The sequence below is a fragment of the Heptranchias perlo genome, chromosome 1 (genome assembly GCF_035084215.1).
Source record: "Heptranchias perlo isolate sHepPer1 chromosome 1, sHepPer1.hap1, whole genome shotgun sequence".
NCBI lineage: Eukaryota > Metazoa > Chordata > Chondrichthyes > Hexanchiformes > Hexanchidae > Heptranchias > Heptranchias perlo.
Genome location: NC_090325.1, coordinates 151,924,371 through 151,950,953, shown reverse-complemented (window position 1 = coordinate 151,950,953; position 26,583 = coordinate 151,924,371). Strand labels below are relative to the sequence as shown.

The following is a 26,583-nucleotide window of genomic DNA, read 5'->3' as shown; positions in this document are numbered from 1 at the left end:
TAATTTTTTTCAGTCTACATTATAAAATGTCTATGAATATTGTGCCTGGTTTTAAAATTTTTATTGCTTTTCAAGTGGTGATTACGATCACCAGGCTCTGCGTGGTAGATGGTAATTGTCATCAATTCTCAATAGTGTGCATTGCAAATAAGAAAAAGCTGTGCCTGGTAACATAGCTGCTTTATTTAGCTGTGTGCTTGGATTAGATCACATCACATGCTTTGGAGCAGGAATGATGGGCATGTGAGGAGGGTATGGTCTAGACCAGAGGTTCCTGAACTTTTTTTGCTGAGCCCCCCACTTCAGAGATTCACACCCCATCGGTGCCCGACCCTATTTTTATGAAACGGTATTTTGTAGTCCCCAAGAAGATGGCAGAGTTTAATCCTATTTGTTTTAAAAACTGGGAGGAAAATTTGAGACGTTCAAAATGCTCAGTCATGTAGGGATTGTGTGCCTCAAATAGTCAACTGCTTCAAGGATCTCTACTTACAAGCAGCAATCCGGATATGCCACCGAAATGTCTTTCACTTCGGCAATGCGAGACTGCATCAGTTAGAGGTAGTATATTATGGGGTGATCTCAGCACAGTGCAGGATGTTTTAATCCCAGATGATTTCTAGAAGCAGATATTGGACCTATCCCGAGCTGCTTCTGGTGCAACAGTAATCGGTTGCTATGCACCAGATGGAGCTCGCAAAGGTCCAATGTCCACTTCCAGAAATTGGCAGGAATTTATCCTGTGCTGTGCTATGGTCGGAAGGGGTATGAATAGTGGTGGGGGTGGGGTGAAGGGTTAGGGATATTTTGGGAGTGGCGAGAAGCATGAGTGATTGAGGGAGTAGCTAAGAGTTGCTGAAGCCCATATATTACAAGATACCCTAACCCACCCCCTGCCCCATCTGAGTGGCAAGACGAACGAGTTAAGGAAAGAGGAGCAGAAGAAAAGGGATAAGCAGAGATGGAAAGAAACAACATCATGAAGACATCAGAGAGTGACCATATTCTGATATATCTCTGTGAAGCACCACGGGAGATCAACTAGTGTGTGTATTTGTCTGTACTCACTTCCTGTCAACTTTTACCATCTATTTATAATGTAAACTGTCTAAATGAACCTGCTACACTGTAATTACACCCTCTCCCAATGGAGGCCCTTTCCATTATAAATGTAGATGTAGGAATCTATACTGGAAATGTAAAAATAAGGACAGAACGAATGGCTTTAAAATGAGGACTGATTTATGCTGGTGGACCCTGCTCTAAAATATTCCTGAGACTGCAATGGGTGGTAACTCTCCATGGGCAATCAGTAAGTGTATGTAGTTCATCTCCTGCAATAAGACACTTTCATTTTTTGCTAGGCAGGGGGGAATCCCAAACAACAGTAGTTAGTGTGAGGGGGTTGGGGGGGCCATGCAAGGAAAGGTAATGTCAAAATCTAGGCTCACTACACAGATTTGCAAGTGCAGATTGATTGGAGCGGCTGGCTGTCTGGAGAAATTTTACAGCTGTAATTTACTTCCGTTCCTACATCACTTTAATTTTAAGCATACACAAGTATGCTGAAGTGTTTGGCAGGTGCAAGAAGAGTAGATGTTTAAGAATTTTATCCCCCTTTACTTTCCCCCCCCCCCACCCCCCCCCCCAAATGTACAATGTATGCGCCGATATAGCCATGTTAGCAGTGGTGTGAAATCAACTCATGGGGTGTATTTAGTTAAAATCTGCATTAATTCGGTACAGGTAATCCACTGTATGTTGAACTTTGATCACTCCATCTGTGAGAAATTTTACACTTCCAGCAGTGATCACACAAACAGCATGAAGTAAATAATCTGTTTGTGATGATGCTTGAGGGATAAATGTTAGCCAGAACACTGGGGAAAAACTCCCTTTCTCTTCGAATCGTGCCATACGTCCACCATGTTCTTATGTTAAAGGCGCTATATAAATACAACTTGTTGCAAATCTGATGATAAAAATTGGCTTCAGCCAGCTGTATCTTCAAAGGTATTTTGTCGGGAAGTGGGATGCAGGCGTGACCTCGTGGAGCCCCCATGCAAAGGTTAGGTTTGGGACCTACAGTCTTTTTTTCTATCACCGGATCCGCTCAGGGCTCCATGCAATTGCAGCGGTTGCAAGGTCCTAATGTTGCTCCAGGGGGGATGGGTAGTTGGGTGTAACCCACAGTCAAAACTGACCAGATCCATTCACAGATTCTGAGTACGCTAGATGCTTTTACTGCCATTGTCTATACTCCTACTAATTAGGTTAAACATTGTTTGGTGGCTGGGTGTTCTCTTTTTAAGTGTTAATATGCGAGATTGAAGAGAGGATAAACAAATTCTTCATCTCGGTCGATTGTACTGCTGGCTGCTGCATGGTAGGCAGGAATATTGCATCGCCCCTGCGTACATCATTAATGTTAGTTTTGTCAAAAAGCCTCGTCACATAACAAAATAGTAAGAAATATGTTGGAAGTAGTATTTTAACTAATTCTTTTATAACTGTTTGTATGATTTTGTGTAACTTGTTTTATTTTGTGCAAATTCATCTGTTTGTGTGTGTGTATCTTGTAAATAAATTTAAGCTTGTTTATAGAAACTCCCTCTCTGCCACGAGCACAAGTTAAGCCCAAAATGTACTAACTTCAATAACTTTGTATTTAACACTTGCCGATTAAGAAGAGCTGTGCATGGATGGGTAGAATAGTGCAGTTGATGATTTTGCACGCTTGCACAGGGTAAATTGGAGCTTGAGTGTTGAATTACAATCTGACTTGAACACTTATACTATAACTTGGTGTTGGAGAAAATTACAGTTTTAGGTTTCAAGGAGAACACTTAAATATATATATTGTATGGGAAGAGAGTCTAGGGGAAGCGGTTTTCACATGAAATTAACTTTCTGGAACATGAGCAGTAGTGGAAATCACCGCATGACCGTCACTAAAAAATACTGTGGCCAAGCAATATTGCGCTCTGACATTTTCTTTAAACAGGCTGTAAGGAGGCTGCTAATTTGATAGGTACATTTTAGAATCAGTGAAAACTTTGAAACAGTATAGAATTTTATAATGAAACTTATTTCCTTTTATCTATCTTTCATCCCCTCCTCGTTTATAATAAGAGGTGAAACTGAACCTATCTTAACTTCTGCATGACCATGTTTGTGTTTACATTGGATTAACTGACTTGCGTTAGTGTGCGTATCCACTAACTCTTTCAATGCTGTGATTTTGCAGTGTAGCATAGTAAAATCTATGCTAAATGGTGATGTCTACTTTTTGACTGTTTTCTTCTGGAATATTCTGCAAATGCCCAGTGTCTTTCCTGTACTAAATACAGTTCATCTGCGTTCACAGCCGTAACTTATTAAAAATTCTTTTATTGTGAAATGGTCCGAAATGCTTTGTGTCACAGGCTGCTAATAGAAACTTTGGTTGAGATATTCTGTTGATCAGTCTTAAGCCGGGGAGAGCGGGAAAGAGCAAGCAAAATAATTTGTCAAATTTCAAAGGAAGAAACTCCTATCGAGAATTTAAAAATAAAATTCTACTTTAAATTTTTGCCCCTCACCTCTTGCTCTCCCCTCCCCCAATATCTATGTACATTATTCTGCAAAATGTACCATTCAGGCTATAATTATAAAAAAAAATTGCAGAGGTTGGAAATCAAATAGAAAATGCTGGAAATGCACAGCAGTTCAGTCAGCAGTGTGATGATTTGGATGTGTAATCCTTCATCAGAATGGGCCATTGTGTGTATGTTTGAGGAAAAGATTCCCACATTCTAAGATATTTCCTTCCCATTTGTGTTTCTTGCATCTCCCAGCACAACCTACCTTCCCTGGCTGATGGGTGGATGGCTTGCTGCTTGTAGCTGTATCAGAAGCAAAGGGTCAGTCTGCCTCCATGTGGGGAATCACCTGGCCCCTGCTTTGTGCCTCAGCACAATAATTAAGATCAGTGGCTCATTATTTGGAGGATTGTAGTTTCACATTTAACCTCCGAATATTCTGTGGCATCAGGGCCCAATGAACTAAACAGTGGAATGCTGATGAACACCCACAAACCTCCTATGATGAATTAGCGATTGAGTTTTTCTTTTGTGGATCTGCACTGTGGAGAACAGCTACTGGGGGAGAGACGTTTTAAACAAAGTTTCTCCACGGCACTGATGGGCATCCCTTTGTGTCTCAGTGGTCCTAGCCAGCATTCCTTCCTCAAAGATTAGCTGGTCATGTATCTCATTGTTTTGGGAATCTTGCTGTGCGGTAATGGCTCCAGTGTTTGTCGCATTAAGTCTCTTCATTTCTAACCAATTCATAGTGTGAAATGTTTCCAGATATGAGATGCTATTTAAATGCAAGTCTTTCTCTATTGACCCGTGGGAAGTACAGTTAGTGGAGTGGTGCAGGATAAATCTCGAAGCTCATTTTGGTGGGACTACTTTTTAACCATTTGTACTAAAGGTTTTTTTTTGTTTTTTGCAATTGAGCACTTTTTAAAATCCAAAACTAGCTATAATTGTTGCAGTAGCTATAGAAAGAAGAGTGTCACGAGTAGGTTTATAATTTTTTAAAATTTGAGCTTTTATTGTGTAGTCTGTGTTCTTTGTGCTGACATCCCCGTCAGATCTGGAATGCGAAATTCAATTTCTGTACAGGGGGAATGGTCAGAATCTGTTGCCAAATGCGGAGACCTGACAAATGCCTCAATGCTACTTGGAGAATACAAAACATTTTTATCTCTTGCTTCTTGCTGTGGGTTTTTTTTTGTACAGTGTTTGATTTTTTTTTAAAAGGGTTACTTTCAAGTCTATAATCCATTTCAGCAGTTTCATGTTTGCTGTTACACTAGATTTTTTTTAAACAAGTTTCATATATTTGTATTCTGTGTGTCCTGCTGAGATCAGCAAGGTTGCTAAGAGCTGTCAGATGACAGCTACTCACATGACAGCAGTTAGAGGCTATTGTAGCCAATGTTTGAACAACCTTGCAGGGCGAGTCATTAAAGCCTGTGTCTAAAGGAGCACATAGAAAGCATGTGATGCTGTGATTAGCTATTAACTCGTGACAGAAGAGTGTTGTAGTCAACACTGATTTAACTAATGAAGTGCTTGGTTAGGAATACTGCAAAAGCTTCATTCACTTTGTTTCTATGTAATAAGAAAACACTTAGCAAATTACATCTGTGGGTTTTGTATGTCCTGTATACGAGAATTAAAGTATTACTGAAGGATTGTATTGGTGATTTAAAAAACACACCAATGACAAGGTGTATTTGCACTAACGTATACCTTTTTTTGGAAAGGTGACCAAACCCACTAAGTTATCATCTTCCTTCCTATCCCCTCAGCTTCACCGAACAGATTTTTGAGGAAATACAAAATACATGTGCTGTGTTTTATAATATTGAATAAAAGAGATGATAGAGGGTTGGAAAGCAGTTGAAAATTGGATTGTTTAAAGGAGAAAAACCGAAGAGGAAAGGTGAGGATTTTAGAGTTTATGGAAAAGAAAAAGATGGGTAAAATTGGCAGAGATGTGATGGTACAATATTGCAGATGGTGGAATGGGCGGACACATGGCAGATGAAATTTAATGCAGAGAAGTGCGAAGTGATTCATTTTGGCAGGAAGAACGAGGAGAAGTAATACAAACTAAATGGCACAATTCTAAAGGGGGTGCAGGAACAGAGAGACCTGGAGGTATAAATGCACAATTCGTTGAAGGTGGCAGGAAAGGTTGAGTGGTTTAAAAAAGCATACGGGATCCTGGCCTTTATAAATAGAGGCATAGAGTACAAAAGCAAGGAGGTTATGTTAAACCTTTTATAAAATACTCGTTTGGCCACAATTGGAATATTGTGTCAATTCTGGGCACCGGAATTTAGGGAGGATGTGAAGGCCCTAGAGGGGGTGCAGAAAAAATCTACTAGAATGGTTCCAGGGATGAGGGACTTCGGTTATGTGGATAGACTAGAGAAGCTGGAGTTGTTTCCCTTAAAGCAGAGAAGGTTGAGAGGAGATTTGATAGAAGTGTTCAAACTCATGAAGGGTTGAGGTAAAGTAAATAGAGAAACTGTTCCCATTGGCGGAAGGGCCGAAGACCAGAGGACACAGATTCAAGGTGACTGGCAAAAGAACCAAAGGCGACATGAGGAAAAACTTATTTACGCAGCGAGTAGTTATGTTCTGGAATGCGCTACCGGAAAGGGTGATGGAAGCAGATTCAATTCTGGCTTTCAAAAAGGAATTGGATAAATACCCGAAGGGAAAAAAAATTGCAAGGCTGCAGTGGTCTAACTGGATTGCTCTTACAAGGAGCCGGCACGGGCTTGATGGGCCGAATGGCCGCCTCCTGTACTGTAACCATTCCTGTGATTCTGTTCGATGAGTTGGGAGCACGACAGCCAAGCCTGATTCTGTTCTTGCCCAAACACAGACTTTCCAACAAGTTATTGGATAGCAAGCGGGAGCAAGATTCCTTTTTCCACCTTCCCTCCCCCTTCCCCACAGTAATTAACCCACAGGTATTGAGGTGAACTGAAACACTCATGGCTATCCTAGCTGAGATCAGCTAATTAGGGACAAACTGGGTTCAAACCTGGCACCCTCCTGACTTATATGGCTCAGATCCAATGTAGTTACCAACTGCACTTACCAACTGATCTGTCAAGATCTTAAGTGTCCATTTTACATTCTGCCTTAGTCAGTGATGTCTGTCCAGATCCGGGTGCAAGGCAGTGTTCAGTAGGGTGTGGATCAGAAACAATGCCCTGCCCTGTCTTGTGTATCCACCTCCTTTGTTCTCTTGTTTGTAGCTGTTGGACTGTTCCAGAGATAGTGGGCTCAATTTTCAAAGAGAAAAACGGGTGGGTTGGGGGTGGGGGTCATTGAAAATTGCTGCCATTTCAGACCCGCCCATTTCTGGTTTTCATCAAGGCAGGAAGAGGGGCGGGCGTCCAAGTGCAGCCCACCCCCATCAGGCAGGTCAGGCCTTAAAACTTTTCAAGGAGACTTCGGGCCTCCATTTTTCTGGACTTCCCAACTTCAACCCCGGGGGCTGGGATTCCCAGGCCTTCTATTGTACGCCTAGTGGAAGGAGGCGAGAAGGCCCAAAACTTACGGGTAAGTGCCTTTCTGGCAGAGTTTGTGGGCCCGGAGGAGGAGTGCTTCCTCCAGGCCCAACAACCCTACCTGCACTGACACCGACACCCCCCTCCCCCCAATCGAACTACGGGAATCATGGGCCCCCATGACTCTCTGTATAGGTGGGCATGGGGGCAAGGACTTACCTGAACACGTCCTCTCCCTGGCTGGTCTCCCGTCCGATTGAGACCAGCCGGTTAGTCGGACAGGAAACCAACAAAAAAAAGTAAAAGACGTCCTTAATGTCAAAATCGTACGAATGGGTTTCCCGACCTCAATTTGACCCCCGCCCCTTCCCCGCTCAGTTTTAAAATTGAGCCCAATATCTTTGTGACCATGATAACTTTGAAATTGCTTGGTCTTGAAAATTTGATTTCTTTGGGAGCTAAGTGGAGAACAGTGCAAGTTTTAGTCTAATAGTTGGAAGAGAAAGGAGACAGTCCACCTCACGTGGTGATAGGGCAATGTTATTTGCTTGTATGTTTGTTTTATAGTAATTGTTTAGTAAGCCAAACTATATGGTGGACTAAAGAGTGTGATTACTTAGGTGTCTCTCAAACTGTCAGTATAGCTTCCTGCTTGATCATCTCCAAAGTACTTGCTGGCCAGTTGATTTTAGTTGCTTTTAGTGTTGGCCACTTGTTGTTGTTTTTCTTTCTACATGCAAGCAGTATGGTTTCAAAAATTGCATTTAGACTGCATGAAAGCAGTATGTAAAATGAGGAGGCATCATGGCCTACTTAGTTATTTCCTACCATCACACTTGTAGACTTTGGAGCAGCAGCCACTGGAATAAAAAGTGAGTGAGAAACTTGGTCTTTTTTTAAACTGCTCCATAGCCTTGGAACACTCAGGCCAATTGCAGCCCCCTTTTGCCAGCTTGGCTGAGATGAACTAACTTGGCATAGATCAGAAATCAAACTTGATACCTTCAGGTCTGTCTCAGTTGTTCATTGTCATTACTAACTGAGGGACCAGGGAGCTTTATTATGAGATTTTTAACCAATCTCTGTTTGGTGTTTAATTTTTTGTTTTTAGTTTGTGAATAGTAATTGGTCTTGTATTTGGAGCATTTCAAATCTTTTTTGCTGTGCACTAAACAAAGGGAAGATAAATTAATATTCTGCATTATTCAATTTTATAAGAATGAAGGAAGTCCCAAGTTGGTGTGGGCTGGAATGGCTAAATGAAACCAAGTTTGTACTTTTGCTGAACTGAAAACCTAAGTAGTACTTCTGTGGCTATACGAAGAGCTGTACATATTGTAAGCACCCCTTTAACCAGATTGTTTGCATGTGATTTGAATAGAAAACTACTGAGTATTTTCTCAATTTGATATGTAACATTTTTTTGAGTGATAGTGCAACTCCTGATTTTAAAGCATTTCTTCCTCCTTTCCTGGGTCTCTTTGTGCCAGACATCAGGCTGCAGAAAAGATGACCGGTGACCTGTACCTAAACTTCCCACTGATGTTTTGAAATAGGTGTGCAAGAACAACTCGAGGGATTTTTTCCTCAAATTTTCCCTTTCCCTTTCGGAGAAGGCACTTAGCCTGGGACTATAGTTCCTACAGCCGCATGCTGAAAACTAATGTGGAAGAGTGAGGAACACAACAATAACAACAACTTGCATTTATATAGTGCCTTTAACGTAGTAAAACGTCCCAATGCACTTCACGGGAGCGTTATCAAAAAAAAAAGCTTGGTCAAAGAGGTAGATTTTAAGGAGCGTCATAAAGGAGGAGAGAGGCAGAGAGGTTTAAGGAGGGAATTCTAGAGCTTAGGGCCTAGGCAGCTGAAGACATGACCACCAATGGTGGAGCGATGAAAATCGGGGATGCTCAAGGCCAAAATTGGAGGAATACAGAGATCTCAGGGTTATAGGGCGGGGGGGGCGGTTACGGAGATAGGGAGGGGTGAGGCCGTGGAGCGATTTGAAAACAAGGACAAGAATTTTAAAATCAACGCATGGATGGACTGGAAGCCAATGTAGGTCAGTGAGCACAGTGGTGATGGGTGAATGGGACATGTTGTGAGTTAGGATACAGGCAGCAGAGTTTTGGATGAACTCAAGTTTACGGACAGTGCAAGGTGGGAGGCCAGCCAGGAGTCGAGTCTAGAGGTAACAAAGACATGGTTCCAGCAGCAGATGAGCTGAGGCTGTGCGGAGGCAGGCAATGTTATGGAGAAGTAGGCGGTCTTGGTGATGGAGAGGATATGGGGTTGGAAACTTAGTACATGGTCAAACCTGTTTCCTGCCACAGCGTAGCATTGAATGATGGGGTTGCATTGTTGGCTGGATGCACCATAATGGAATTAGTTCATACGTATTGGCATATTTTTACATTCAAGTATGGCAAAAAATGATTTTTGGAGAGAGGATAAGTCTTCATCTATGAAACCAAGAAAGTTTGTTTTTGACCACCTTAAATAAAAAAAAACTTCTACAATTTTTTTTTCTCTGCCTGAGAATTTCATAAGAAATCGGGATGCTTGAATTCAGCGAATTCCAAAAATGAATCGATACAACTGTGATTTGCTACCTGTAGCACTCAATGGATAAAGCATTGTGTCTTTTTGGAGTGCTTGTACGGTGACTAGGTAATCCACAACAGGAAGGAAAGCCTGTCAGAAAACAGTAATGTCCCTTGCCAATCTGAAGCATACCACCTGGCAGATTTACCCAGTGACATATGGGATCTGTGGAAATATCTACAAATTACCATGTCTCATCCTGTTGGCGTAGAACAGTATAGGAGTTTTAATAACCCCTGCAGTTCATAGATTTGGATTATTTCCCCAATAATACTCAGCTACTCTGTTATGGTAAGTAGGGAAATTTGCACTGGGTTTTAGTTTTTGCAAATTTCTTGTCTGCCTTTTGTGAAAATTAAATCAGCATGCGCACAAACTCATTTAATTTTATTCTGTAAAGTAAGTCATTTTGAAAAGGGTGTAAATATTAATATTACAATGCAACTTGTCAAAATTACAAATTTGGACTTGTACTTGGGGAGTTTTGCTTGATTTACACTTTTCAAGTTTTATTTTCAAAGTTTTTCCTCTGGAATATTCGCCTTCCTCTGGGTATAAACTTGGGGAAAGTCAAATTATGTAGATCCTATTGGAAGGTATGAGCCTGATGGACCAAATGATCTTTTTATTTTGTATTTTCTTAGGTTTATTGGTGAAACAAATATAGCAAAAGTCAGCGGGTACCCAGGTATGAAAATGGAAACACATTTTTCATTAAGTTCATTATCTCAAAAATTTAGCTGCACAAAAATTTAAGTTACCTTAGTGCTGGATTTTGTGTGGGGGAGCGGAGCTGTTTAGATGATAAATACCAGCATCAAGTGCACAAAGTGAAGTAAACGGTTTGAGTTAAAAGGGCATTGGCCGATGTTGAGCATTGCAGCATCAAGTGATCACATTTCAGCACATTGGAGAAAGGAGGCAAAGCCACGTTCACTGGCAAACAGCTTCCACAGGTGGTTTAAACAGAATGAAGGCAGTTCCCCATAGAGAAATGTTTGTAGCTCCATGTTTATCTAGGTTACTAACCTGTAGCTATTTGTTTTGTTTGCATGAAATTCACAGATTAAAGCAACTAGCTCTCAAAAATGTTGGCTTGTTGTACATGCTTGAGATGGTGTATTGTATTTTTAGGTTGAAATCATGGAAAGAATAGCTTGGATGTTGTGATTAGCTGATGAATTTGTTTCCATATTCTGTCCCTTCCCTTCCCCAACTGCTATGTTAACCTGAGTGTTTTACAGCCAAGTGATACAATACTTCTGATGGCCTAGTTGGTGAGTACATGGCTGGTGTAGTACTGAGCCATGCATACCAGAATATCCGAGGTTCTATGTCCAGTCCATGCAGAATTATCTTTGTATTGGGGCAACAGTTGAGGGACTGTAATTGCCCACAGATCCTACTTCTGTTGCTATCCAGCTATCTCTGCTAGGAATTGAATGTGTGTGGGCATTGGATGAGAAAATGATTAGCCTTGGTTTTGATGCTCATGGTCAAGAAGCTTACCAGCCCTCTGTCTAAGCTTACATGCAAAGAATGGACACAAGGAGAAGGTGGTAAAGGGGTCCCGGTGACTATGGAAACATACCCTTGCAAGAGTCTGTGCCTTGAGACAATTGGAAGGGGAAAACATTCATTGTGAAATCTGAGCATAAGCAAAAGCTGTGTTTAGGAACTGGTGAGTAAGTCATTTAGTTGAAGATGCTGCATTCTCATGACACTGGTTAAGAAATAAAATGCAGGCTGTGTTTTTGAGTGATCATGACGTGCAGTAACTTTGGCAGCTATCAGCAGCCTAAGAATAGAATGTGAATGCATACTGAAGTTGAGGACTTTACTGTAGCGGCTTTATGCCCTGTGATATCGCAACCCTGGAGGCTCGCTACCACTTCATGATGGTACTGTAGCCTTGCTATGGAGTACCATACTAGATGGTACAGAGTGGAGAGGTGTGCCTATCGGTCAGATTAGCAGCAGGAGCTTTGCAGAGGAAGTCATCTGACAGTCTTGTGCTTTGGGATGGATGAAAGCTGAAATAATAGTAACTGCAGTGCACTCAAGGGCATGATTCTTGTGCAGGAGGATGCAGCACAGACACTTCAAGTAAGTACTGGAAAAGGGCTTCATGGGACAAATTTGCCAGTGAAATAAGTATTCTAATAAATTCTGAAATTTGTGCACAAAATAAAAGTTATTAGTCGGTCAAGAGTTCATTGCTAGTAGTTAAATTTTAGGCTGTAACTTGCCTTGATGTGGTCTGAAGTGATGAATCAGCTGATGAATATGTTTACTCGCTTATTAGGTTTATGTTTTGCTCTTGTTCTCTAATTTTACTTTACTACAGTTGCTGTGACTTATCATGACCCTGTAACTTTAATGCAGAAATTAATCAAAGAAGTTGCTTGAAAACTTACTCTCCATTTGGGTAGCACAAAAGGTTTAACTTTTTTGGGTGTTATTAGTTGCTAATCCCTCAATTTTAGGTGAAATAGCCTATAGTAGCAGTGGGAGCAGCAGAAGACATTATCACAACCTCTTAGTAATGGCATTGATTCATTTGGTGCACATGTGTTTGGTAATGGCCTAATTTGTATGGAAAGGATGAACTCGTTGTGGAGGTTCTGGCGTGCTGGGCAGTGAAGCAGGTGAAAGTTGTGAGGTTATAGCAGTGGTGACGTTGAGGGGAAGGTGTAAACAGAACCCAGGAATATGTGACAAATGAACTCTCTTAATTTGGCTTCCTCCAAACGATACAAATTTTGATTTATTTTAGTACTCGTGGGGTGTCTTTCATCACTTGTTTTGGAGCATCACAGGCAGAGACACCTGTGCAGCCAGAAAATAGTGTGTTGTAGAGATAGAAGGATACTTTTAAATTTAAAAATTGAGGTTGGTACTTTGGTGCTAAGCACTTTATGCAACGAAAAATTAGCTTGCATTTATATACCACCTTGCAACATCCTTGGGCCATCCCAAAGCACCTCATAACTAATGAATTATTTTTGAAGTTTAGTCACTTTACCTAGGCAAGTGGTGAAGGACGTGAGTTGCAGTCCCGCTCTCCTCAGTTTTGATTTGAATCACATCAAGCAGGGGGTGCTAAGCACAAGCTGCAGTATGTCCCAGCAGCAGGAAGTGAAAATTGGAGGGGAGAGTCATACCTGGTTCGTCTTTAGTCCTTCCTGGAGTAAGATATAAATGGGTTAATGTTGACGGCTTTTATGCCTGGCTGTCTTAGCTGCAGGGGTTGGGTCAGACAATTAAAATTACAGAAAAAAAGATAAAATTACAAAAGCAATGGGACAAATGTACCCAAAGTACCCCCACAAAGTGAAACAAAATTGAAATTTATGGAGCTTCAAGAAATTTGAGGACATTTTTGCCATTCCCACTTTAGGATATAACAAAGTTATGTTCACAAGATTTAATGCAGTAATAGTAGGCATGTCACTTCTGACCATAACTACTGTATGGTTAAGTTAAATTGACTACAGTGCAGGAGTGTGAAGATGTAAACTTTTGTTATAATTTTAAAAGTTCTAATCAAAATTTTCATTGCTGTTGTCTACCATTGAAAATACATTTATGATGTTACTTGTATTGCCACTTTATTGCAAATGGCAGCTTTGCAGGAGGCAAAAACAAAACTGTGTAAGAAGGACAGTATGTACTAATGAGAATTCATCCAGTACTTCTAGGGAAAGCATAAATGTATCTGGGACGAGTGGTTAAGGTGTTCACATCCACCGCATACTGACCAGTGAAGTGGTTTTGTACCAGATAGTTTGTATGGATTTTCCCAGTTTATCGGTGAAGTTGCTGTCTCCAATAGTTGTAGTCTGTTCCGTTTTAAACTCAGTTCCGCTAATGCAGCAATCACTCTTCAATATAAACTAGGTCATTTCTACAGCACTGAAATTGTTTGGTTGTTTTTCAGAATCACTTTCTGAAGCAGTTTTATGATTTTATAAATGCAGTTCAAGACAGGATTTATCTAACCAATTAAAACTAGTATTGTACTTAGTGGTACAAAAATAATGTAGGTAGTTCGGGCTTGACTAGAGCAACGTATGTGGTGCATAGTAAGTGGACAAAACCTTTAAAATGGATATCCTACGTAGAAAAATGTATGACATTAAGACAGCATTTCACTCTGTATCTCTCCGGATGTTGCTTAACATTCCCCTGACAATCTGGCTAATTGGGGAATAAGGACTGGTAGGCATAAAACCGCATTGTGCCACCTCATAAATGTACACTTCCAATCTGTAATTACTGTACCTGAAAATTGGTCAAAATTTATTTCCTGTAACTTCAAAATTCTCACATTCCATTGTCTCTTTTTTCTCTTCTCATCAACCTCCCCCAATTCTCTAGAACAGATGTCGTGAACAGGTTAACATTGTGGATGCACGTCACCACAATTTTTTTTCTTAACATCCTCCTTTGTCCCATTACAGCTGGACGCCTGTGGAGTTTGAAGTTAACCAGATTCGACTGATTGTTTACCAGGATTGTGAGAGACGAGGCAGACATGTTCTGTTTGATTCTAAAGCAGTACGTAAGGTCGAAGGTGCCACAGTGCAGGTAACTTTAGTTGCAGTTTGAATATTTCTTGACTTTTTAAAAAATGTCGAACATCTGCATCTACTATAAAAACATTTTTGGGTGGGAGATGTTCTTTGTAAATGAAATGTTGGGTGCAGTATAACCCATCCAACTTGTATTTTGAAGAGTTCAGAAATGTATCAGGAGCAAGGTCTGTCATGGGTCGAATGAGTAATATAGTTGCAGTTTGAGAATAGTCCACAGGGAATGTCAGACGCTTTTCTTCAGTTTGTACCTTTTCTATGGCACAAAAGATACTGTTTATTTACTGACATAAGTAACCCAAGTGTGAGGCGTCCTTTCTCTCCCCTTGCCCCATCTATCTCCCATCACAGTAGCTTGTCACCCATCAAAACAATTCCCATATAGCATCATAGAATGATACAGTGCAGAAGGAAGCCATTCAGCCCATTGTGCCTATGCCAGCCCTTTGAAAGAGCTATCCAATTATTCTCAAAACCCTGCCAATTTTTCCGGTTGAAGTATTTATCCAATTCTCTTGAAAATTATTTTTGAATCTGCTTCCACCACCCTTTCAGGTCGTGCATTCTAGATCATCATAACTCGCTGTGTAATTTTTTTTTCCTCATGTCACCTCTTTTTAAATGTGTCAACTTAAATGTGTCTCCTTTGGTAAACAACCCTTCCACCACTGGAAAGATTTTCTCCTTATATACTGTATCAAATCTCCCCATAACCTTCTCTCTAGTCTCTCCACGTAACTGAAGTCTTTCATCCCTGGTACCATTCTAATAAATCGCCCCTGCACCCTCTCTAAGGCCTTGACATCCTTTCTAAAGTGTGATGCCCAGAATTGACCACTGGGCCCCAGCTGGAGTACTATCAGTGTTTTATAAAGGTTCAGCATAATTTTCTTACTTTTATACTCTGCCACTATTTATAAAGGCAAGGATCCCGTATGCCTTTTAACAACCTTCTCAACTTGTCCTGCCACCTTCAAAGACATGTGTACGTAACACCCCCAGGTCTCTTTGTTCTTGCACCCCCTTTAAAATTGTACCCATTTAGTTTATATTCTCTCCTCGTTCTTCCTACCAAAATGAATCACTTCACACTTCTGCGTTAAATTTCGTCTGCCGTGTGTTCGCCCATTTCATCAGTCTGTCTATGGTCACCTGAAGTCTGTTATTATCCACCTCACTGTTCACTACATTTGAATTTCATTTCCTCTTCAAACTTTGAAATTGTGCCTTGTATGCCCAAGTCCAGGTCATTAATATATATCAAAAAGAGCAGTGGTCCCAACACCGACCTCTGGGGGATACCACTGCACACTTCCTTCCGGTTTGAAAACAACCATTCACCACTACTCTTTGCTTTCTGTTCCTTTGCCAATTTCGTATCCACCCAGCCACTGTCCCTTTTAATCCCACGGGCTTCAATTTTGCTAACAAGTCTATTATGTGGTACTTTATCAAAGACCTTTTAAAAGTTCATATACACAATATTAACTGCACTACCCTCATCAACCATCTCCGTTACTTCATTAAAAAAAAACTCAATCAAGTTAAACACTATTTGCCTTTACAACATCCATGCTGGCTTTCATTTATTAACCCATATAAGACAACCCATTCTGCTCCCCCGCCCCACCACTTTCAACCTACGGTCACTAATTTCTATATTTATACTTGGATGTATACAATAGAAAATAGTCTGATGTAACTAGTATTGATATCCTCTACTGACCGTGTTGAAACATAAAGCAAATATGAAGTATAAAATTGCAGGACTGTTTGCCAAGAAATACTATCTCCACAATCAAAACTGCAGTGAATGTTGAGGTACAACTTAAAATATAAATTCATCAGCCCCTGAATGAAATAAAATGCCCTGCTTTCTAATTACTTGCAATGCTACAACAAAATTCCTCATTGAAGTAGAGTTATGACTGTAGTCAGTGAAATTGTTGCTTCACGATTTGTGTTTACATACCATAGGATCAAGGTATAAATGCATGCTCTTGCCAAGAAACTGCTTGGGATGTGTTTTATCACTAACTCCATTGTTTATCATGACATTATGGTGTGGGGGTGTGTATATCTGAAACAACCTTCCACATATTTTCTTTTGTGTAATAATGTTTGAGGTCGGAAAAACTGATTCTAAGACCCTTTTACTGTACAGTGACAGATGGTTGAGATTACATCCTCCCAGCTAAACCTGGTCATTATAGCTTGTAGAATGCCCATTTTATAACATTGAAAATCTCCCTTGCCCTCTCCCTAATGAAACTTAAAAATTCCATGTGATTTTTTTTTAAGTGGTCGGTATTAGGACCACTACTTTTTTTGATTTATATATTAATGACCTGGACTTGGGTATAATTTCAAATTCTGCAGATGAAACAAAACTTTTAAATGTAGTAAACAGTGAGGAGGATAGTAGTAGACTTTAGGAAGACCTGGGCAGAGACTTGGCAAATGAAGTTTATTGCCGAGAAGTGTAAAGTGATTCATTTTGGTAGGAAGAATGAGGAGAGGCAATATAAACGAAATGATACAATTTTAAAGGGGATGCAGGAACAGAGACTTGGGGGTTCACATACACCCAGAAAACTATCTGGCCAAAAAGCATAATTTTCATCTTTGGCCCAAAACCAAAATCCAGCCCTACAATATACTTTCCTTCAGGAGCTGTCTTACTTGTTAGTGGGCAGTTGAATAAGGTGGCAGGACAAGTTGATAAGGTGTTTAAGAAAGCATTTCGAATCCTGGAATTTATAAATAGAGGCATAGAGTACAAAAGCTACTCTAAACCTTTTTAAATCACTGGTTAAGCCTCAGCTGGAGTATTGTGTCCAATTCTCTGGGTACCTTACTTTAGGAAGGATGTGAAAGCCTTGGGAAAGGTACAGAGGTGATTTATTAGAATTATACCCGGTATGAGGGACTTCAGTTATGTGGTGAGCCTAGAGAAGCTGGGATTGCCCTTCTTGGAGCAGAGAATCTCAAGGGGAGATTTCATAAGTGTTCAAAATTATCAAGGGTTTTGATAGAGTAAACAAGGGGAAACTGTTTTCACTGGCAGGAGGGTTGGTAACCAGAGAAGACAGATTGAAGATAATATTTTATAAGGGTAGACTGCCAATTATTTTTGGGTGTTTATTTTTGAAATTGTTATTCTCTAACAGGTTCTAAAATAAAATGCTACATTATGCAAGATTTCATGTGTACTTGGGTGTTAACTGGTATCATGTGTTATTTATTATTGGATGGAGAAAATGTTATTTTAATTATACCATCTCCTTTATAACGAATCAAGAAATTGACACTTAGGTTTCTCTACTCAGGAGTTTTTTGGATGCATCTGCAACACTTTACAATTTGTCAACTGCAACCAAAATTAGTGCTTGGAGATGAAAACTATAGTAAAGTCGTACCCATTGATTTGCAACTTAAATGCAATTCCCGTTTTAATGCAACCATTTCTATAGTTCTGTTTTTTTCCTCTACTTCCTATTGTGAAAAGTTTGTTTAATTGCAATTTAGTTTATTGCAATTCTCGCTTATGCAAGTGTGGTGCTCAGAAATCGAGACTTTTCAACCGTTGCGCATGAGGCTTTCACCTTTCAAACTGGGTTCATTGGTCAATGTGCCTAAAAACTGGTTTGATCCGATTTCCAGTCATCTCTAATGTTTGTTAGTGTTGTGTGGAAGCTGAATTGCTTTTCAAAATGGCTCAACAAAATAAGCACCAAGACTTATTGTGCAAGCAAATGGATGTTTTGAACAGTGTGAAGGAATTGAAGAATCAAAAGCTAGTCACACAGAAACATGATATTTCTGAATCTCAGTTTTCTAGAATTTTGAAAAGAAAGGCAAACATCTTGAAGTGCTGAGGGAAAAAAATGAGAACTGGAATCAAACAGAAGTGTGAAAGTAAGATGGCCAATGTTGATGAAGTGTTGTTTAGGTAGTTTAATCACAAAATAGTTCAAAGTTCCACTTGACAGCTGCCTGTTGAAAGCTAAAGCTAATAAGCTTGCCAAAGAATTCACCATGGAAACCTTTGAAGCATTAAATGGATTCCTGTGCCACTGGAAAGTGAAAGACAATCTTGTTTCCAAAAACCTGTGCACTGAAAAAGCAGATAGTGACAAACCCACTGCTGATGCATGGACTAGCTTAGTGGTATAAACACCATGGTATAAACTGGACATGTTGGGCCGAAGGGCCTGTTTGCATGTTGTAAACTTCTATGATTCTAAGTGTTGAGAAAAGAACGCTTTACATTGTTGTGCGCTAATCAAACAGGCTGTGACTAGGTGAATCCTCTCGTGATAGGAGAAAAGCAAGAACCCTCGTTATTTGTTTTAAAAATGTTAATACGTTTCCAACTGATTATGAAAACCGTGCTAATGCTTGAAAACAGAGGCTGCAGATGATGTAAACGACGACAGCTCTTTCAAAGAGCCGGCACTGGCACAACGGGCCGAATGGCTGCCTCCTGTGCTGTAAGATTCTATGATTCTATGCGCTAGAACTGGAAATTCCCAAAGTTGGAGAGCTACATTCTGCTCTGTACGTTTTGCGTTGATTCATCAAGTCAAAAGATAATGAAACATTTGCATTTTATGCACTGGAAAGGAAACTTAAAAAAAACCTCAATTCTTCACAGCATTAATAAAAAAAAAACTAATGAGACATGAGCATTTTTCTTCAATTTTTAATTGACCTAAGATATTGTAAGAAATTTAGGCAAATAAAAGTTGCTATGCACCAGACCAGCCTTCATTTTTGTTATTTCCCGCTTCACAGAAATTTCTGTTTTATTGCAATCTGTGAGGTTGTCCCGAGCAGTTGCAATTAAGTGGGTTTGTCTGTATGTCATTTCTCATGGTTGTACACCTAATTATAATCTTTTTATCAACAATGTTAAGATTCAGTATTATTTTGCCTGTCACTGGAAACTGGTTAGGAAAAAGTCACATTTTTGAAGCCTGGATTAACTATCATGATGGGTATGCTGTCGGTCATCTGAGAAGAGAAGTAGGTCAATTCGGAGTGTTCAGTGTGTTTTTGTTGTTTCTGAATGTAATTGTTTTACTAATTGAAGAGAAATGACTAGTGTTTACCAGGAATAATGTTTGAGGAATCTTTTTAGATTACCAAATCTTAAGATCTCTGCTTGTTGGTGACCTCCTCAAAAAATTCAACTAGATTAGTCAGACATGACCTACCCTTCACATATGCAATATGGTACGATTCTGGCTGTTCCCACGCTGGTTTAGTAGTAGCAGAATTTTCATTTCAAGTGTATCTCCTTTGGCGGTAGGACTTGGCCTTAAATTTGAGCTTTTTTTTTAGCAATCCAAATTTAGGATTTTGTAATCGCTGTAACTGATTTGATCTTTCTGTGCCTATCTGCTGTTACCTCCGATCCTTGTCGTCATTCTCCTCATCCTCACTCTCCATTAGCCAGGAGCACAGGATGGTCCGAGATGCACTCAGGCATTTTTAAAAAGCTATGGACTACTACGATAAATTATGATCACAAGAGTCGCCCTCTTCACTTTGGTGGCTTCTTAACCAGTCCTCTGACAGGCTACTACAATAACAATTTGATATGAAGTCCCAAATCGTAAGGAAAACGGATGCCAAGCTAAAGAAGGAGAGATTAGAAGGAGTGAATAAAAGCTTGCCAAAGAAGTGGGGTTTAAAGAGAGTCTTAAAGGAGGAGATGGAGGTGAAGAGGTGCAATGGCTTAGGAAGAGAATTAGAGACTGGGGCCTAAGTGGCTGAAGGCACAACTGCATATGGTGAGGCAAAAAGGGGAATACACACGAGGCCAGAATCACAGGCACTTAACCAGTTGGAAAAGAGAGCAAACAGCCCTCTCAAGGCAGGTTGAAGAGGAGAACTATATGATCAATTGTGCCCGTCAAAAACATTTGAACAGAATGAGACCGTTCAACCCATCGAGCCTGATCCACCATTTAATTATATAATGGCTGATCTGTACCTCAACACCATTTACCCTCCTTTGATCCATATCCCTTGATGCCCTTACCTAATAAACATCTGTTGATCCCAGTCTTGAAAATTTCAATTGACCCAGCACCCACAACCTTTTGGGGAAGAATTTCACATTTCTGTTGCACTTTGTGTGAAAAAGTGCTTCATGATTTCACTTCTGAATGGCTTAGCTTTAATATTAAGATTATATCAGCCCCCTTGTTCTGGATTTCCCCATCGGAAGAAGTAGCTTCTCTGCATCTACACTATTGAATCCTTTTTATCATTTTAAAATGCCTCAACCTTTTTAAACTCAAGGGACTGCAACCCAAGTTTATGCAACCTTTCTTCATAATTTAACCTTTTACTCCCTAACATCACTCTCTGGTGTCTCTGCGTTGTACCGCCTCCAAGGCTAATATACCTTTTCTGAGGTGTGGTGCCCAACACTGAACGCAATGCTCCTGATGGGGTCTGACCAAGGCTCTGTACAACTGAAGCATAACTTCCTCCCCTTTTGAATTCCAATCCTCATGAGATAAAGACCAACATTCCATTAGCCTTTTTGATTAGTTTTTGTACCTGTACAATAGCTTCGTGATTTATATATCTGGACACCCAAATCCTCCATAGTTTGCTCCTCCATAGTTTCTAGTCTCTCGCCATTTAAAAAAAAAAAATTCTGATCTGTCTTTCTTGAATCTAAAGTGGATGACCTCACACTTCTCCATATTGAACTCCATCCGCCAGAGTTTTACCCACTCACTTCATCTGTCTGTCCCTTTGTAACTTCCTCCTCCCATCTACACAGCTTACTGTGCCCCTTATTTAGTGTCATCTTCAAACTTTGATATATAACTTCATTCTTCATTCCTTCATCCAAGTCACACACATATATGTGGTGAAATGCTGTCGCCCTCAGTACAGATTCCTGGGGAACACCATATGTCACATTCCGCCAATCAGGATTCCATGCGCGCTCATATTTGCTGATCCCTTGTGTAAAACATTATCAATTGCCTTCTGGAAGCCCATACAGACAACATCCATAAACCCTCCCTTGTCCACGTTAGTGACCTCAAAAAAAAAAAAAAAAAAAATTCAACTAGATTAGTCAGACATGACCTATCCTTCACAAACCCATGCTGACTCTTTTTGATCAGTTCATACTTGTTCAAATGCTCAGTCACTCTGTTCCTGATTATGATAGATTCCAGTAACTTCCTAACAACTGATGGGTCTGTCACCATCTGCCCCAGCAGCCACACAATCTCCCGGGAAAGACAAAAAAAAGCCTTGGACCAATTTAGGAAAACGAACTCTGGGAAGTTCCTCTCTCACTCTCAAAGGCGTTCAAACAAGTTTCAGAAGACCACAGCGAATGGGAGACACATCCCCCAGTACCCACCTACCTACTATACGTAGTCATGTTGGCCATATTCAGGAGCTCTTCTAGCTCTTTTGAATGCTTACGGCAAATCCCCACTCACTGCACTCTATACGTATGTTACTTATACTCAGAATCATAGAAAGTTACAGCACAGAAGGAGGCCATTTGGCCCATTGTGTCCGTGCGAATCATGTACCTTGATCCTCCCTAAACTATCTAACTTGAATAATCTATCCATTTGGACTAAATCTAATCATTTCATAATTTTAATGACCTCAATCAAAACACCTCGAAGTTTGTTTTTCTAAAATAAAAAGCCTCAGCTTTCTCAGCCTATTGTGGTAGCTAAGGCCTTTTAAACCATGCATTAATGTAGTGGCCCTCCTTTAAACCTTTTCCAGAGCCTCCATATCACCCACCATGTGAGAGGACCAAAGCTGGACATAGAATTCTAAATGAGGCCTGCTGAAGGCCTTGTACAAAGACAATATAATTTTGTATTTAATTATTCTGGCAATACAACCTAACACACTTTACTTTTGCAATAGCCTTGCAACACTGGTCGTTGACCTTGAAAGATTCATGTGGTATAACATCCAGGTTTTTCTCCTACTCAGCGGTCTTGATCACATATCCCTGCATGGTGTACATATGCTTGGAGTTGGTTCTACCCATGTGCAGATGCAGGCTCATTTTCCCCCATTTATTTTTCTCATCTAACGGCTTTATACCCGTGCGTATCTTTGTATCGTCTATGAACTTGCGGGTGATTCCTTCCACTCCGTGAATCAGATGGGTGGTGAAGAGCAACAGTCCTGACACTGATCCCTGTGGGACTCCTCAATTGGTCCTCATACAGAACCACTACCATTAATTACCAGTAATAATCATTTCCTGTTCACGAGAATGTAACCAATTCCTTGTCCAACCCAAAATCTCCTCACCGAGTCCACAGGACTCGTTGACCTTATTTGGTAACCTATTGAGCAGCATCTTGCCAAAGGTTTTTTTGAAAATTAAGATACACAGTGTCAACTGAACTACCTGCATTCACCTATATTGTAACTTTCTCAAAACATTCAACCAGGTTGGTGAGAAGACCCTTTTTTTTCCCCCAGAAGCCATATTGAGATTCTCTAATAGCCCCTTCCCGATGCGGGGAAAAAAGCATGCTTCTAACTGTCAAGTGTTTATATATAGATAAATAACTTGAAACCCGTGGGATTAAAGGGCAGTGGCAGCATGGATACGAAATTGGCTGAGACAGAAAGACAGTAGTGGTGAACAGTTTCTTTTCAGCATAGCGGGGAAGTATACTGTGGTGACCCCCAGAGGTTGGTATTAGGACCACTTTTTGAAGTACATTGAAGTATGACCTGGACTTGGGTATAAAGGGAATAATTTCTGAGTTTGCAGATGAGACAAAACTTGGGAATATAGTAAACAGTGAGGAGGAGAGTAGCAGACTTCAGGAGGACATCAACAGACTGGTGAAATGGGCAGACCCATGGCAGATGAAATTTAATGCAGAGAAGTATGAAGTGATGCATTTTGGGTGGAAGAATGAAGAGAGACAATATAAATTAAATGGTAGAATTTAAGGAGGTGCAGGAACAGAAACACCTGGGGGTTTGCATACACAAATCTTTGAAGGTGGCAGGATAAAGCTATTAAAGCATATGGGATCCGTGGCTTTATAAATAGAGGGATAGAGTACAAAAGCAAGGAAGTTATGCTAACCCCTTACAAATGACTGGTTAGGCCTCAGCTAGCAAATTGGGCTCGATTTTCCGATGTCCCAGCGGGTGCGTTCTTGGCGGGGGGCTCCGAAAATTGGGGATTCCCGGGGTGGGTGTAGAGCCCGGCTCCAACCCGCCCACTTCTGGGTTCCCTAATGACGTGCTTAGGTGCGCGCGGAGCCCTCGCATGCAATCAATTAATTGGATACTTCAGGTTGTTAGGAGACCTGATTTGTAGGATATTTTAGGAGGGGTGGGATTTTCATCTAAACTGAGAGTGTTTCCCGTACTGGGGGAAACACTCTCAGTTGAAATGGATGTGTTGCAGCCACCAGCCTGTGGCAGCTGCAAAGGTCCATTTGGGGAGTGGGGAGGGGAGGGGAGGAGACCCTCACTCATTGCAGGAGGCCGCTCTGTCACTTTGGATAAAGTTTGGCCTGCACCACCCTCCTCCTAACAATAAAATTCACCAACTTGCAACCTCAACCCCGGTGCGTGGACGCATTTACCTACCTTGCGGACCCCCTCAAATGTACATCTTCCGGGTGGTGGCCGCCGCAGCTGCAGTCATGACCTCCTTGGAGGATGAACAGCATCGCCGGCCACACCATCCACTTCTGACACGTGGAGCTCCACAACACAGTGCTGTGACACATCCACCTGCAGCAGGATGGAGGGCAACCGCAGAGAGATGCATCGCAGAAGGCACTACCCTCGCCACAGGGTCTAGAGACTGAGGCTCAGCTTCCTGGACCTCTCTGAGCAGCAGTGCACACGGAGGCTCAAAGTCACTCGACATGTAGTCGTGGACATCTGCAGCCTCCTTCATGCCAAGCTGCTCCCGGCTGGCCCGAGCACCATCTTCTTACCTGTCGCTGTCAAAGTCAGCACTGCCCTCAACAACTTCTCCTCTGCATCCTTTCAGTGTGCCACCGGGGACATCGCCGGTGTGTCTCAGTTGTCTGCACAAAAGAGCCCTGCAAATACACCTACACCCACTCTGCAGTGACACAATGGGTGGCATCGGTTGTGAGCCTTTATGGTGATCCTCAGGAAAGGGCATTATTGCACAAACCAGACAAGATTCGCAAAGACGTGGCAGTAGTGGTGACAATATAACATGTAATGTGAGTTGATCAGAAATCAAATATAAGTAAAAACCATGACAAACCCTCAAACACCCTTGTGCATCCCCTTCATGTTCACAACACGTTTGCCTTACGCTTCCTACTACACATATGTGATGCATGCCCTGTGGCTGCAGCACAGGTAATGGCAGGTTAAGTGAGGCTGACCGTGAAAGAGATGCATGAGAGGGTGAGTATGAGATGGAGCCTTGAGATTGTATGAGGATTGGGTTGAGTGGTAGTGGTGGGATGAGTACTGGCGAGGTGAGTAAGTGCAGGTAAGATGAGGATGAGCCTTGAGTGGGTGTGAGGAGTGATGTGATAGAGTAGTGTTGGCAGTGCAGAAGGAGATGTGGGGTGGGGGCGGTGATGTGGCAGATGGAGTGTAGGGGAATGAGTAAGTGGACTCACTTCGGCTGATCTACTTGGGCGATTGAAGCGCCTCCTGCACTGTATCCAGGTGCGCAATATGTTGGTGGTGCTGGTGACCTCCTCTGCCACCTCGAGCCAGGCCTTCCTGGTGGCAGAGGCAGGCCACTTCCTCCCATCCGCCGGGGAGAAGATCTCTGTCCTCCCCCCTCCTCCTCACCCCATCTAGTAGGACCTGGAGTGAGGCATCATTAAACCAGGGAGCAGCCTTCCCCTTGGGCTGCTCCATGCTGTAATTTTGCCTATTTTCTGCAGCATCAGTCAGTGGAGGACTGCCCCTTTAAATAGGGCTCCTCTAGCTGACAGCCTTTGATGCGAGTGCGCAATCCGCCCGCTGAACAGTTTTCCAGCGCGAAAGCCGGAAGCCAAGGTAAGTGCCTTCAATTAGGCTGTGATCGTGTGCGGAGCACCCCGAATTCACTGGGCGCATTACCCACGCGCCCAGTCGCGCCCCCCCCCCCCTGCTGCCCACCCGCCGCTCTCCTAATATCAGGCCCATTGTGTCCAATTCTGGGCACCACACTTTAGGAAGGATGTGAAAGCCTTGGAGAGGGTGCAGAGGAGATTTACCAGAATGTTGCCAGGTATGAGGAACTTCAGTTATGTGGAGAGACTAGAGAAGCTGGGGTTGTTCTCCTTAGAGCAGAGAAGTTTAAGGGTAGATTTAATGGAGGTAATCAACATTATGAAGGGCTTTTGATAGAGTAAATAAGGAGAAACTGTTTCCACTCACAGGAGGGTCGGTAGCCAGAGGGGTCAAATTTAAGATAATGGGCAAAAGAACCAGAGGGGAAACCAGAATTTTTTTTACGCAGTAAGTTAAGGTTCTGAAAGGGTGGTGAAATAGTAACTTTCAAAAGGGAATTGGATATTTATTTGAAAAGGAAAAATTTGTAGGGTTATGGGGAAAGAGCAAGCTGAGTGAGACTAATTGGATAGCTCTTTCAAAGAGCCAGCACAGGCACAATGGGCCGAATGGCCGCCTTCTGTGCTGTAAGATTCTATGATTCTATAACTTGCCAGTGATTTAAGCTGGACTTAAAAATGTAGCTTGTGCCAAATCATGTATGCTGCTCGGTGTTGGCGTTGAGCATATTATGTAGCAGGTAAACTTGGCCCTTATCTTTAGGAAACAAAGATGTCTGCTTTTAATCCTGAAGCAAATACTTGATCTATTCGGTAGTTAGTATATTTACTTACCTCTATTTTGGTACAATGAAACCTAATGATTTTAGCAATTATTTTTACGAATTCCATTTTGATGCATTGCTGTATGTAAATCTCAGATCCTCTATTCTCTTGAGTTACTATTCATCTATTAACTTTAAGTTGTAGGTTGCTGATGGGATTAATTCTAATTATATTTTTAGAAGTTCACAAATTTAGAACCACTGACAGGCAGCCAATTTGTGTAAAGACAAGTGATTACTCCATCCATTTGTAGGGGCAAGTCCATGTTTTATTTTCACTTCTCTCCTTTTAATTGAGTCGCCCATCCTACTGGCCTTTCTGTGAATGAATGCTACTCACTGGATGTCTTGAGACAGGAGGTGACCCCATCCCAGTTAAATTTCCCTCCTTCCTGATAACAGTCAGAAACTTGCCTCAGGGAGGGGTG

General features: G+C 41.4%; 1 protein-coding gene across 2 annotated transcripts in view; it reads left to right on the top strand.

The window, feature by feature from the left end:
- Nucleotides 1–26,583, top strand: part of LOC137327141 (folliculin-interacting protein 2-like) — a 91,722-nt gene that overhangs the window by 19,829 nt on the left and 45,310 nt on the right. For both annotated transcript variants that reach the window (XM_067992646.1, XM_067992637.1), the window contains exon 2: nt 14,155–14,281. In XM_067992646.1, coding sequence (XP_067848747.1) covers nt 14,155–14,281 — 127 coding nt within the window. The remainder of the gene's footprint in view (nt 1–14,154; nt 14,282–26,583) is intronic.